General features: G+C 36.9%; 1 protein-coding gene across 1 annotated transcript; it reads right to left on the reverse strand.

The window, feature by feature from the left end:
- Window positions 1-3,666: 3,666 nt before the first annotated feature.
- LOC149924923 (uncharacterized) lies at window positions 3,667-6,396 on the reverse strand. The gene is made up of 2 exons (XM_090160539.1): window positions 6,211-6,396; window positions 3,667-4,698 (listed from the first exon to the last, which is right to left on the reverse strand). The coding sequence occupies exons 1-2, from the start codon at window positions 6,220-6,222 to the stop codon at window positions 4,000-4,002; spliced, it is 711 nt and encodes a 236-aa protein (XP_090016665.1). The 5' UTR covers window positions 6,223-6,396; the 3' UTR covers window positions 3,667-3,999.
- Between the last annotated feature and the right edge of the window lie 8,482 nt (window positions 6,397-14,878).

Here is a 14,878-nt window from a genome sequence, read left to right on the forward strand (position 1 = left end):
GTAGTTAAACCCCCTTGTTTCCAATTAAGAAATAATTAAGGATAAATTCCTAGAAATATCCTTTCCTACTGAACTCGCTCCCTGAAACCAGGTTGTAGGACAAATTAATTTATTTATTAGCTCTTTCTATAGAAGTACCCATTTCTCATTATTTTGGTTCAAATTCAGTCTTTTTTTAGAAGTTATTTTGAGATTGCAGATGCGAGTAGCTCAGTAGCATTAAGATGATATAGGCCTAACCAGGGCCGTATTAAGGCATGTGCCAAGTTTGCCACGGCCCCCCTTTTAGAAATAAATGTTTCTATTGGCATTTTATGTTTATAACCACATTGGGTTTAATAGAGTCAAAAAGTAAGGTTGGAAATGTTTTAGGGGCCCCAAATTATATTTTGCACAGGGCCCCTAATATTGTTAATCCGGCCCTGGGCCTAACCGTAAAATTAATTTCGATAGATTCTTCCAAACAAAAATCACCGCTTCGTGTACCCTATTTTAGCTAAAATACCTTCGTAAAGTATGTGGCCAAGAAAGGCTTAATTATCTAGCCATGTACCCAGATATTTTTCTAAAGATATATCGACTTAACTTTTATAATCAATGAGATATCAGAAAGAACACTTTTAAAAAAATATTATAGTAATAAAAATTTAGAGCTGTACATTTCCTTGCTTAAGTTTTAAGTATATGCATTTTTGGATAAAACAATACTGGCCCGTGCCCCCACAGAAATGTTTTCCGATCGCCACCGCTGCTCCTCTTGATCTTGCTGCGGGGTGAAAGTGTTAACCACTCCGCCACCCCACCACTAGGACACCCTGTGTATAGTCCGCCACTACAGATAATTTTATTCGCTTGAAATATGTGCCTTCGTGCCGGTCGAAAATACGGTTTATTTGTAATTAACTCCGTTGCTAAGCAGCTTAGTGGCGTCGTCTGAGAAAAATAGAGAAACAGAAATTGTCCCGGGACTTCTGACGTATTTGCTCTGACTGAATTAATTAAAAGAAACGAGAAGGTCGTCAATCATGTGTTGGGCGGCTCGCTTCTTCTACAGCAGTTGGTATAACCTCTAAAATACCTGGTCCATACCGGGTACGGAAACCGCGGAATATATTACCCAACTCATTTTTACAACGCGTACATTCCTACGCTGCGAATCTGATACGCAAATATTCACAACTTCTTGGAAAGTCTTAGCGCGATTAGTTTTTAAGCAGTCGCTGGGATTGTAGCGACCTCTACCTGCGATTTGAGAAGTTAGTTTTAATTTTAATTTGAAAATTTCCTCATTTATCAACATCGTATGTTCATAATGTATATTATTTGATCATTTTAAAAATATTAGTACTTACAATTCAAATCTGGCCATATTGAAGTGTTTTTTTTTAGATATTGTTTAAACGTTGCGTCTATGGCGAAGCGAGCTTAAAGGGAATATAACCCCTAGTATTTCTGTATCGACCCATGAGTCAAGTTACCTAACTTTGGAATTGGCTACAGTGACGCACCCAAAAGGCTCGGATGAAAAGTAATAAGTAAAAAAATTATATTTAAATGTTCTGGAGGGAGCCCGGGCTCGTTGGGACCCCACCTGGGTGCGCCACTGATTGGCTAGCTCTGGGAGGGAGTACGCGTCTAAACAATAAAGATATTAAAGGGAATATAGCCTCTATTACTTCTATGGCCCTGCTCAAAGGGTTCCAATATTTTAAAATTATCAATAGCTTTCGGCTATGGCCGCCATTTTTAGTTTTTTATCTATAGGAAAAAGCATGGGTGACGTCGAAATTTCTCTACAGTTTTTCTTTGTTGGGGTCTTCCATAAATAACGAGCTGAAGGTTATATTCTAATTAGTTTACACTGACTACTGTAAGGAAAGTTAGTGAGAAAATGGCCACCCTCAAATGCCTTACTAAACGGGTTTCTTTGATGCAAATCTCTGTAAAGATGCTAAGAAGTAATCGTTGATCTCAGTGATGGTCCATTGTTGATAATTGATGGTAATAGGCGCTTAAATAAAACATCTTCCCAGAAATTGCCAAGAAGTAATATTTCCGACAGCCAGGACTCATAAGTTATTATTTATATAGTGCTTGGTGAAATATTAGAAAGCTAGAAACTTTCTCGAACGTAACATCAGTTTTTTGCTAAGCCTTAACATGCCAAAAAAATTACCTGGTTAAAAGGAAACACTTGTTGCATACCGTACTCAAAAGTAATATGTTTAGTTCTAAAGGAATGAGTTTTCATCTTTTTCCAAAAGATAATTTTATACGAAATGAATTAACTCTGCCTCCATGAGAAGCTTTAAAATTGCCTGGTATTATAAAAATATTACATATAATTTTAATTATTTATACCATAAGAGGATGATAATAATAATAATATTATCTTCTTAAACTTAGTTTTAAAAACATTATATATGTTACCTTAAAATATATTATCGAAAATAAACATAAGTATATTCCTTATACACGTGAGCCGACGTGTTTCTTATCTGACGCAAAATTCTCATGAGGGCAAAAACGCGTCTCCAATTGGCTTAAATATGACTTTGTGGCTAGCCATTCTAACCGTTTAACCGACCGACCGGAAATAGCTCCTTCCCAGAAGAATTTGGAGAGGGGAGTAGAAACCGAGTATCTTTTATTGAAGCGTCCATTCAAATCAAGAAACTAAAGCATTCTTTTGAGCTACCTTTTATTATCCCTACTTATAGTAAATTTTGATTACAAAATATTTAGGCTGCAGCTAATATAATAGTTTGAATAAATATAAATAAAATGTATAATTGTTTTCTACCTCAACGCGTGCGAAAGGAAATGCAGAGACAGGCAGCAATTAGCCGTGGACAAGTGGATTGATCATTACTAGTTTATCAGTCCACTTTCGGGTTCTAAATATGTAGTATTTCTGATAATTAAGTTACTTTAATCAAAGATAATGTACCCTAGATTTGAACTAGAAACGTGTGGTGGCGGAGTGGTTAGCGCTTTCGCCTCGCAGCAGGAGGGGCCGGGTTTGATCCCAGCTGGTGGTACTGGGTGAAAACTCGGAACAATTCCTTCCGCGTTGAGTTTGCAAGTTCTCTCCCCACTGGCTTATGGGGGTTTTCAACCGAGCTCCTCGGTTTCCCTTTCCATAAGAACTTGTAGAGGTAATAGTTGGTGTATGGGTGCTTTTGGCTCGCGTCGCATGAAGGGCTTGCCTACACCCTCCTACGCATTGTAACCCAGCCACCCGTTTAAAGGCATTATAAGTCGCTTGATGACTTGGGTATTATCCTAGCTGATTGTTATTATTATTTAGAGAGCTTTCCGATTGATGGTTGTTTTGTAGCGAAACGATTACCCACTTCCCAGCAAGAATCGGTTGCTGTTACCATGGTAACTGTGGACAGGATTAAGTGGGTAAACGCTATTTATTTATTATCTCTGCTTTAATGAACATAGAGTATGCTTTCTGATAGAACCTTACGATACCTGAGTGGCTGAGATGATGTTTTCCACAACTAATACTTCGCTGTACGTCTGCAAGTCCACTGAGGTTAATGACGCTATTAGTTGCCTCTACAACTTTAAATTTATAATTGCAAACCAAAATAAAAATTTAAAATGATCGAGACGAAACGGTTTGTAAAAAATAGCTTTTATTCGAGCGTATGACAACAACTTTTTGCGGTTGGAAAAAGCTCTTTAAATCAACGCCCGACTACAAACGAGAACGCGAGATATATTTACAAGTATTTGACTGTCTGACTGAAAAGAACTTGAAGAACGACAAGTCGATTCGAAGTGATATTTCTGAGCCGTGTCGGAGCCGAAGGGGAAATTGCTTCATTTGGATATCGTAGAACGCGAGGGGACACCCGAACCATTTAGCATGAAGGGTGACTTTGGCAAAGTTTATTTTCGTTAACAGTTTTGGTATGTATTACTTTCCGTAACGGTGTGAAATTGTCATTGTCTTTGGTTCGCGATGTGTGGACGTTGGATCGTCTAGCCGCGAGCCGTTCCAATGTTGTAAGAGAGGAGATCGTACGGAATGGAAGGTGGCCCGTAGTTTTCCTGCTCGCGTCTAATCTCTTCCTGGGACCTCTGACGCGGTGGGACGTATGGCTTGCCGATGGAGGCGAAGTAGGCGGCGTGGTGTGAGTTGTAGGCTGGGTTGCGGGTTGGATTACTGTAAGTTTGTTGAGGCGCTGCTTGATAATGAGCTTGCGGTCTGTACTGTTGCGCCGGTGGTTCGCGGTACTGAGGCAAGGGTTCGCGGCGTTCTGGGGCTGGTTCTCGGTACGCGGGTTGAGGAGCCGGGGCCCTGTAAGCGGGTTGAGGAGCTGGGGCTCGGTAAGCGGGTCTCGCTGGTCTGGGAGCAGACTGGCCCACTGGGCTGTCACTGTCCAGGACGAATCCTTGAGCTCCAGCCGTGTACTTGACTAATCTCTGCTGACCAGCGTCGTCGATGTAGCCGTAAGAGCCCTTGACGGTTCCATCGGGAAGTCTGACTTCCTCCCGGAAGCTCTGTCCGGCTGGTCCCTTGCCAGTGTCGTAACCGAACTTGTAGTCTCCGGCTAGCTTATCCCCGATGGAGGCGTAATGCAGAGGTGCTGGCGGGTGGTAAATGCGGGGTCGCTCTGTCGTCTGGTAATTGTATTGTTGTCCCACTACCAAGGTAGCGCAGAAAACCGCTAGAGGTACCTGCAAGTACACGTTCCATTGTATTAAAAAATTGAGCTTGATTAGTTCAGAATCTGCATTGATGTTTATGTTATGACTTATTTACTAGTTTCGAATGACCTACTGACTACCGCGTTAAGGCCTCGAAATCACCTTTCGTTAATAGTAAACTATCCATCCTTAGCTAACAAGTCTAACCCGGCAAGAAACGGACCAAAGACGTTTTTGTTAATGTACTGCCTTTTATTCCCTTTAATTAAGACATCAAGTGACATCATCGCTTATTCAGTGCCAGAATAATTACTTAGTAGTAGTAGTGAAGGGGGAGGGGGTTGTATATCATGAATTTATATGTAGATTCATGAGCGGATATAATTATGGCTGCTAAATTGTCGAACGATTTACAATCTCGTCCCGTAAACTAATAATTATCCCTCTCTCGTAGTATACTATATTATTCCCAACTTTAATTAGTATCAATAACAAAGCCGACTTTCCGAAGATTTAAAAAAATTATAATAAATAATATTCCAACTCGGAAATGTTCCGAAGTTATACTATATCGTACTTTAAATAAAGTAGCCCAGTGATACGCGATTTGGCCACTGTATCGTAATGACAGCATCCATATAAGTTGGCAGCTGGTGTAGAAGGCCAGTCCGCTTTTATAATGGAGAATTTTCAAAGTGCGGAATTTCAAGAGTAAGTTTATAATCGCGTCACGCGAGAAACCGATCAAGTTTGAATCGGTTTTTGATAGCTCAACTAGACAGGTGTTTTAAGCTCCTCGGACGATCTGGAAGGGATAATATGCCATAGTCATTATCAAAACTTTGAGGACGGCTATAATATTAATTTTCGCTCGGCTATTTTTAAAATCAGAAGGCGCCAATTGCTTTCGATATTTTTTATTGTAAAACCCGACTGAAGTCAAAGGCGTGGAATTGGGTATAGTTTGTTCCCTTAGAACCGCTTCGATCGTACGACCACTAATTAGTACGTAAATGATCGCTCTTTATGTATATTATTTGAATAGGGATAATTCGGTATATAGTAAATTACCTCGAATCATTTTAAGGTAACTGCGGGTTAATTGAGGTAACTGAACTTTAAATTCAAATCCATTTTTCACCTTTGTACGTGATTACGGGAGATAAAACTAAATCGTGATTACGAAACGTATCTTTAAAACCTTGCCCGAAATTAAAACCGAAAATTATCCGAAACTTAATCTAGATTTTAAGAATAAATTAAATCAACCGACTCTATTAATACGTATTTAAAAAAAATGTACTTCCTCGTTTAAATAATTTTGAAAAAAGTTTATCGCGAGTAAAAGTGTAACCGCCCTTTTAAGCGTACAAAAAATTATTAAAAAAAACCTTTTAGCAGTCAACCCTGAGTATTTCCGGTATCGAAATGATAATTATTATACAATAATAATTTTTAATGTAAATTCGCGGGATTAAAAAAAAACAATGGAGAAAGTGTCGACACGCGGTATCAATAATAAATAAAAACAATAGGGCTTACCAGCCTGAGCATGATTAGGCTTGAGCTTCTTGTAGCAACGAACGTTCAGTCGCTTTTATCCTCTCGCAAATGGCTGTCTTTAGCTTTATATACGGGGCTCTGGGCTTCCAAGACGCCTTTCGCTGCCTACTGGAAAGTATTATAACGGCACTTTGAAATTTTCGTATAAGTTGGTTTGAGGAGAAGGGGAGGAGACGGGGGGGGTCCTTTCGAAAGAAGGACACATTTTCGGGAAGGGAGGCTCGTCGGGGAAAGTGACTCTCAGCCTCTACTCGAATGTTCGGCAGATACACCTTAAATACCGTTATTTTCACGTTCAATAAACACGCGACGTTTTGTGGAGAATAAAAAAATGCCGTTTTCTCGGATGATATTGAGGATGCACTAGTCTAGTTTAAAGCAGTCTTTACCCTCTATCCGCCTTGAAATGAACTTTGTAAATTGCAACCTTCGCGATACGTATATTGAAGAGATAAATTCTTATTTCCCGCACCGGTTTTTCCTTCTAGAAACGCTAAAGGAACGGTTCTTTTGAAAGTGAAATGTCGCTGCCTTATTAACCTAATTTAATTCTCTCGAACTTTTTCAAAAGTAAGCGAATACCGGGTACCCCTCTAGCGGTTTTTTTTAAAGAATTTTCTTATAATATTTTGAGGGATGTTAAATTGTCGTTTATCGAACGTCAACTTATAACGTCTAGCTAATAATGCAATTTATTATCACCTTTGTCAAATTTAAGATTACTTCGTTATTATTACTATAAATAATTAATAAAGAAACGTTACAAAATTTATTAAAATTTGCTTGAATTAAAATATTATCATAAATATTATGATACTTAATATAGTATCGAAATTAAAATCAGTGGCGTAGACAAGGGGAGGTTTTCCGTGTCCAAATCCACTCCTTGGGTACTAAAATTTCATCCCCTTCTCGACCCCTCTCAGGTATTTTACATAGTTTGAACCCCTCCCTTGAAGGATTTCTGACTACGCCACTGATTGAAATGATTCTAAACAAATGGAATTTGGTTGACTTTTTAGAATACCTCTCTTATTTATAATAGTTTAGAGTAAAAGTGAAAGGTTTTATGTAAATAATTTAATTATTATTGCTCGTACCGTGCCTATATAGAAGCTCGACGTTGAACGTGACGTTTGGGAAGGGACTGCTGAAACTCGGTTTAATATTAATAACAGGAGGCTTTCGATTTCGGATCAACTTGGAGGACACGCCGTGTGAAGATAGAACGTAGGATGATCCAGATAATAATTCTTTTGACGTTTTTCCGAAATGGTATCAAGGTTTTTTGGCGCGCACCTTTTAGTACGTAGCGAGAATATTATTACCACAGTCCTTGGGCTTACAGTCGTCTCGAAGAATGTTCTAGAGCCACATTATAATCGTTCGGAATTTAGTTAATTACTTATTTGGTTAAAAGACTGGGGACTTGATTTTTTTGTACGTTTGCACTTTCTAAGTTATACATCTCCGGTCCCAACCTGATATTACTTTTCAAGGCTGGGGTGAAAGTAAAGTCTGCGCTGGAGTGCGTTCAACCGAATTCGAGTATCCAGTTAGTCTTCAGTAAGGCTAATGTTATTGATTGCTCGTAATATGGCTAGAAGCGGTTTTCCGTTAAATTTGACCGTGGCTTTTGGAATTTTTCTTTCGTTTGAGAAAATGATCTGTTTCTTTTTTGTCTCTTCGCTTATTGGAAAGCCAAGGTACTTTGGAGATTTGGCCTTCTGTCCTTGCGTTTAATTGGGGCCAATATTTTATTCTATACGGGCCCAAACTGTTCCCGGGAATTCGTGATCGAATTTAAACAATTTGGCTGATTTAAATCGCGAATTAAAAATGTTGGCTGAGCTTTGGCGTTATTATTATTCAACACTCCCGTTTGAGACAAAATTCATAAAAAAAAATTTCTTACTTTATTTTTATTTTGAATATTTACTGGTTCCAATTTAACCGGTTTTGTAGCGTTTTTTGCCCCTTTTACTGAGTTATTTTGTACAGTTCATTTGCATTTAATAACCGTTATTATATCCTTCTGGAATTTTACGCTGTAGTTTAAGTTGGTTACCTCACTTTCGCATATTTTTAGATATACTTTAATACCTTTATCACGTAATTTATATTTCAATCTTTTGGATAAGGCTTGCTAAATATATTTATTTTATATAGTTTTTAAATATAAGCATCCCGAGAAATGTTTCAACGTTGTTCGTTGTGAAAATAATTTATGGAATTTGACTGATTTACGGTTTTTTTCTCACAAATCACAATGACATTTTCTAATCGCTATTATTCAAATCGATATATGACCGTAATTTCAGACTAGTTTTTCGGTCCCAAAATTGTTGGTCATAATGTTCATTCCCGAAATTCTCGTACGACCTAAATGCAGGCCACAAATAGCTTTTTTGTTTAAAACGATTAAACGAATTATCAGTAAATAAAAACGAGAATGTATAGACGAGGTAAAACGTCGTTGCAACGGGTTTTTCAAGGTAAAAATGCGTGTAGAGACAGTGTACCCTTGAAATCGGGGTGTGATAACGTGGTAAACATTGGCGCACTCGCCACAAATAAACAGCAAAACAAATAAATTTTTAACTATATCGTATAACGCCCTGAATTTTTGTTGTACGAACCCCCGTAAACCGGTTTCCGTTTATGAAACCCTCCCTCAAATATCGTAATTTTATTATAATTTTATCACCGCAAGTATCATGTACTCGTACAGTATAAGTCACTGCCAATTTTTCCAAAATAAGTGACCACATTAAAAATTTACCCGTTCTCCAAATGGATACAAAAAATTTTATTTTTATTTTTTATAAATCGTAGATGGTATTAGAGACTTTAAGCTCGAGTTTGGAAACGTGTAGGGGGAACTTGAAGGGTCTGCGCTCATTAAGGTTTCGTCTACACTCCTACAAGTTTCTCCTACGCGTTTTTAGCACGGGTTTAACCGAATATAGTAAACGTAAGCCTCCGGAATGTAGATAACATTCTTCGAGACAATAGTCATGGACAGTGAAGTAGGTTGGAAAGCGTACGGACATTTCGACTAATATCTCGGTCTATTCTGATTGTCTCGCTGCGAAGACTAGCAGCGTTTGTCCGTTTGGAACCCCTAAAGCAGAGTTGCCAGACGTACGATAACTATCGTACATGTCGATAATTTCGAGATAATTTTTGGGACGTACGATATTTTCAATGGGGTACTATTTAGTACGCATATTTAGATAATTCAGCTCACGCGTACGATAATATACGGATTTGTTTTTTTGATTAATTGAAAACCAGTTAAAACTGCGATTTTTAAACATAAGTTTTCAATCGGTCGAACTTTAAGTGTTATTAAAAAGTTTGATTTCACAAGTTTAACGTCCCTATTTCACACACAATTTAAATTTACCGCATACGATAATTTTTTCTGAGATCGATACTTTTTTGGTTGTGGTACGATAATTTGAGTTTCAGGAACTGGCAACGCTGCCCTAAAGTGGGTCAAGTTGAAAACACAAGCGTTTTGGGGAATGAAAGGGGAAATTGCCTACCTGAACAGAATAATAACGAACATTCCATCGTCGGTTATAAATGCCTATTGCTAAGGCTTAACGCGTAGTTCTGTTTCTCGAAGTTCCATACTAGCCCGGGCCATCAATAGGGGATCTCAAACAAGGAGGTATATGGGATTCCAAATTGTGGTTTCACCACGGAAAACTTTTACTTATGATAAGACTTCGTTGATTAGATAACAGAATCTTAAAGACATACAGAAAGTGAATTTATTATAATGTCCATAATATTGCCTTTAAATATTTAAACTTTGTCTACTTAGATTAAATACTTTTATTTAGCTACTGAGGTTAAGTTGATCTTTCTTTATGGGCCGAATTACTAATAATAATAATAATAATCAGCTAGGCTAATACCCAAGGCACCATCTAGCGACTTATAATGCCTTTATTCCAGATGGCCATATTACAATGCGTAGGAGGGTGGTGGCAAGCCCGCCAAGCCACGCAGGCCAACAGCTTCCTACACTAACTATTACCGTTAACCTCAACAAGTTTTTATGAAAGGGGAAACAGCAGTGGGGAGAGAACTTGCAAACTCAACGTGGAAGGAGTGGTTCCGAGTTTTCACTATAGCAGGTTAATGTGATGGCGACAAATATACGCATTTTTGGTTTCAGACCTAAGCGAGTGTTTATAATAGTCAATTTCATGTTCCATTATTTCTCCGAAATAAACCTTATTTTTACTTTTGTTTGTCTATTTAATGCTCAATAGGCCTTGGCTTTGAACAAACGAAAATTAGCTTGCGAAGGTGATTTATCGCCTTTGATACCCGGGTGTTACACACAGTGCTAAGTGCGTTTGTGGCGTATATGTGAACTTCTTAATCGATAATTGTTTTCGTATGTGAAAGTTATTTTTACCTCCTTTTAAACAGGTTCCCGGAAAATTAAAAAATAAATTTTAACTCGGTGATAATTTATATTGTGGTAAAAATTAGCGACTCAAGTTTGGTTAAGACACCATAGCGCCCTCTAACGACGGAATTTAGTAAATTTATTTCCTTATGCTTACCCCGTGTTATTTTGACTAACATTGTAAGTATAGCTATTGTGTTAAAAAGAACCTAGTCCTACACCAACCGGTTCAGCTCGCCAAACCAAAGAAAATAAAGATAAGGAATAAAATATAAATTTTGTTTAAAACTTACTCCATAATACACTTAGAATAAAGCCATGTTCAAAAAGAGTAAATCATTTTATCTTGTAAGAATTTTATAATAACATAAAAATATCCCTAAATATAAATTATAAAAATAACTAACTAACTCTGGTTTATTAAGTTTTCGGCAGCGATTGTTACGGTGACGATTTCATAACCTTGACCAAGGGCATCTCTCGTTGGGCGCTCATCCAAAAATGGCATTCTTTCGATATTCGACTATTAGCAGAGAACCTTGGGATTTTTCCGTATCTCTGTTAGCTCTTATATCGAATGTGTGTATAGATACCACACCCAAGATATTTCACTTTTATTTTATTTTTGCTTTTTAACTATTCTAAACCCATTTTCCCCGTTATGTCTGAAAGTTAAGCGTTAAAAGACGTCACGTATTTTGAAGGAAAATATCTCTCGCGGTTTTTTCAACCGTTTATTTTTTTACTCGTCTGCATGATTTTATATATACTCTTTTTTACATAATTATATTACCGTTTCAATTGGTGATTATAGGTGGGCCAGCTTTTAATAGTTTCATTTCCATCTTTTTTAGGCCGTGTATTTCTAGAGAATTCGTTGTCCTAATTAATATTCCAAGGCTAGATGGTGAAATCTCGGCTGATGTAATACGTAGAAATACAAAATATTTTAATTTTCTTGTATTCAGTCTAAAGAATTTTTAATTATTTTTCTTTTACTATTAGTGCTTAACGGATACATTCGAATCTTCATTCTTGGAATGTCTTTCGAAGTTATCTTAATTTGAAATAATTTTTGAATAATGTTCTTTTTAATAGCAGTCAGATATAATCTACGGAGCCCCTCGTGCAATTATCTTTAAAACTCAATATTTCTTTTAGAAATCTTCGTGATTAATAGGCCTGAAATTAAGACACTCAGCGGCTCCTCAAGGCGTGATTAATACTCCATCCCCATCCTAAATCGCCTTATAAAATTAGAAAAAAAAAACACCTTCGCATCAATAGTAATTAATCTAACCGTTCGTAGATGTCACTACGAGTCAATTTAAATCCACTTGCATTGCGGTTGGAACACTTTTACAGGGACGAATAGTTCAATAATAGACCAAACTTTTTTTCGTTATTTCAATTAAATTAAAACTAGTTTTTGAAACTGCAATTATGTGACGAAAGATTCCAAATTTTCTTACTTTAAAGAATGTAAAATTGATCAAGCGTTAAATTGTAAACTTCGCGCATCATTAAACCCTAATTTTTGTTTTACCACGTGGTACCGGTAACACGTTATTCAGCGTATTTTAATGAGACAAATAGAAGGTTTTGCGCAATATTTTAGTACACACGTTTTAGGTGTGTACCTTTTAATTTTTATTTTTGGGATGACTATATTTTTTGTACGGAAGGGCTGGTCCGAATCTTCAAGGTTGTTACGTGGTACTTGATGGGAAATTGGGGGGTACAAAATTACAGTTATACATCCTTGTTTCGAATTCAACGCCTAGCTATAACGAGTTTGCCGTTCCCCTTTTCCCATTGGGGGGATTGAGGGTTATTAGATATTAAAAAATAAAATTGGGGGGAAAAAATTGCGTAGCCTTGGTTTTTCACTCGAGCACCTGCCGACAGGTGGCATCCTAGTATCGTTTAACTGACGCCCCTAGCGGAGAAATCATGAACTCCCCCCCCCCCCCCTTTAGTCTGTAAAAAAACAAAATGGCCCTTTTTTCAAATCTTTTAAGCCTTATCTCGTGCATCGGGGAAAATTCAATTAAAATTTTAATGCATTTCAGGGATCTTTAATACCAACAGAAATAACGAGGATTTTAATTATATCTCAATCGCGAATTTCTAATACCATTCTTCAACTTCTATAAACAAAAACACGATATTATACGCAAGGCTATTAAGTTCAATTTTATTTCTGCTTCAAACAATTAGTTTTATTGATATACGAATAGTTTAATTTTAACTCCTAAATCTCTTTAGTTAATGATTTATTTCATTTCATTCACTTAACTTATTTAAATTATTTATAATTAATAATTTATTTATTTATAATTATTCTTTATTTTTTTTAAATCAATGCTAATCAAATATTTTTTTTCAAATAATAATAATAATTGAATAATTAAATTTAATTTGGACGGATTCTTCATGGATATAGCCGTAATATTTATAATTGAATATATATTCAATAATACTTTTAAACTATTGGTTGTTTTAATTGAACCTAACCAACTAAGCTTTGAATGTAGTCACGTGACTGGTAATTACTAGCTGACAAAGAGGTTGGTTACGCCGAACTATTTTATAATACAATATTTAAAAAAAAATAAAACAATTACCAATTTAAAACAATGGGAAAACAACATTCTATTGTTCTCTTTTTAACATTTAAATTCAAGGACTTGTAAAAGTGTTAATTACTTTGAAAAATACAAGAAATATAAACAGGCACATAATTGATAAAATATTTGCAAATTGTCCTTCCTACCTTGACTTGCGTTCGCGCTTACGTTGAGACCAGGTGCTCCGCTTTATAAAATCCATCTTTGTTTTCGAATTTAATTGTTTGGGAACTTTCTTTAAAAGATGTGATATCTTCCTAAACCGAATCTTGAATGAAACCTTTCATGAAAGAATAGTTTTCTGTGAGCCTCCACTATAATTCAATATAGTTTTTTGGAATTCGTATTGATATTAATAAATTAACTTTTATGACAAAAAAGAAATCAAAATATCTATGTAGTAATCTTTTTAATGCTTGAAAATGATATTACACGAGTGGTATAAGTTGAATAATAATGTGGAAAAATTCTAGGAATAAAGATAATCTAGGGTTGTCAATTAGGTCAATGAAAATATATTATTGGTGGAGTTTTGTCAGGGGATTTAAAAATTCAGGCGTGGTCCATTTTTAAACTTTTAACGGTCGTTTAATCTCCCATTTTTCGAAGTAAAAGTACTAAAAATCGCCCCATTTCCGACTTTAAACTGCAATAAATATCAGGAAGTTTGGTATTTTCGCGACTGTTTTCGACACCGTAACCGGTATCGTGACCGGTTATATACATTTGGCAGTAAGAGCGGGTTTTTTTAATTGTTTTCAGCCGTTCAGATCGAAGCAAACGATATAATTTTAACAAGTTGAACTACTTTTTTCTCTAATTTTCTTAATTCACGTTTTTCAAGTACACGTGGCTAATGGTGGTGGTGTAGAGGAAAAGCCTAACAGCGAATAAAGTTAATAAGTGGTGAATGCCTATTCGAACGAAAGAAGCAAATCTAAAGCTAAGCACATTTAAGAACCATAGGCCTAGCAACGTGACCTCTGAACAGGGGCGTAGGAACGTTCTAGAAGTTGGAGGGGGCAAAGATACACGAAAAGGGGTCTGGAGAATGGTTTTTAATTTTTAATGGAGTGTAGCTTCTCCAAATGCGTGTGTACTTGTTACTACTATGTAAATAGGCGGGAAAAGACTGAAATTTAAACACAGTTGAGGTTCTATAAACTGTATATGCTTTTAAAATGATAATTTGAGCCTTTTGAAGATTTCAACTGACCAAAGGTTGGAGGGGGCCATAACATTAGTTGCCCCTCCCAGCAAAATTCTAGGGAGGGGCATTTCCCCCGTGCCCCCCCCCTCCCCGGTTCCTATACGCCCCTACCTCTGAATCGCCACGGGGTACTTCATCCACGACTTCGTTTGAAAAAAAAGTAAACAAATAAAAATATTTGTACGTAACGTAAGACCATACGTTTCGGCGGGAATGTGCCCCCTGTGCCCACTGTGCCCCCTGTGCCCACTGTGCCCCCCTGGCTACGCCACTGCCCTTGAACTACCCCGGAAGCCATGTTCACACTGACGAAACACTATACTTCAGCTTTGGACAACGAACCTATTTCATTTTGTTGATCGAGCAACAGGTTAC

This window comes from Leiobunum rupestre, chromosome 10 (assembly GCF_980474605.1).
Source record: "Leiobunum rupestre chromosome 10, qqLeiRupe1.1.hap1, whole genome shotgun sequence".
In the NCBI taxonomy this organism is placed as follows: Eukaryota; Metazoa; Arthropoda; class Arachnida; order Opiliones; family Sclerosomatidae; genus Leiobunum; species Leiobunum rupestre.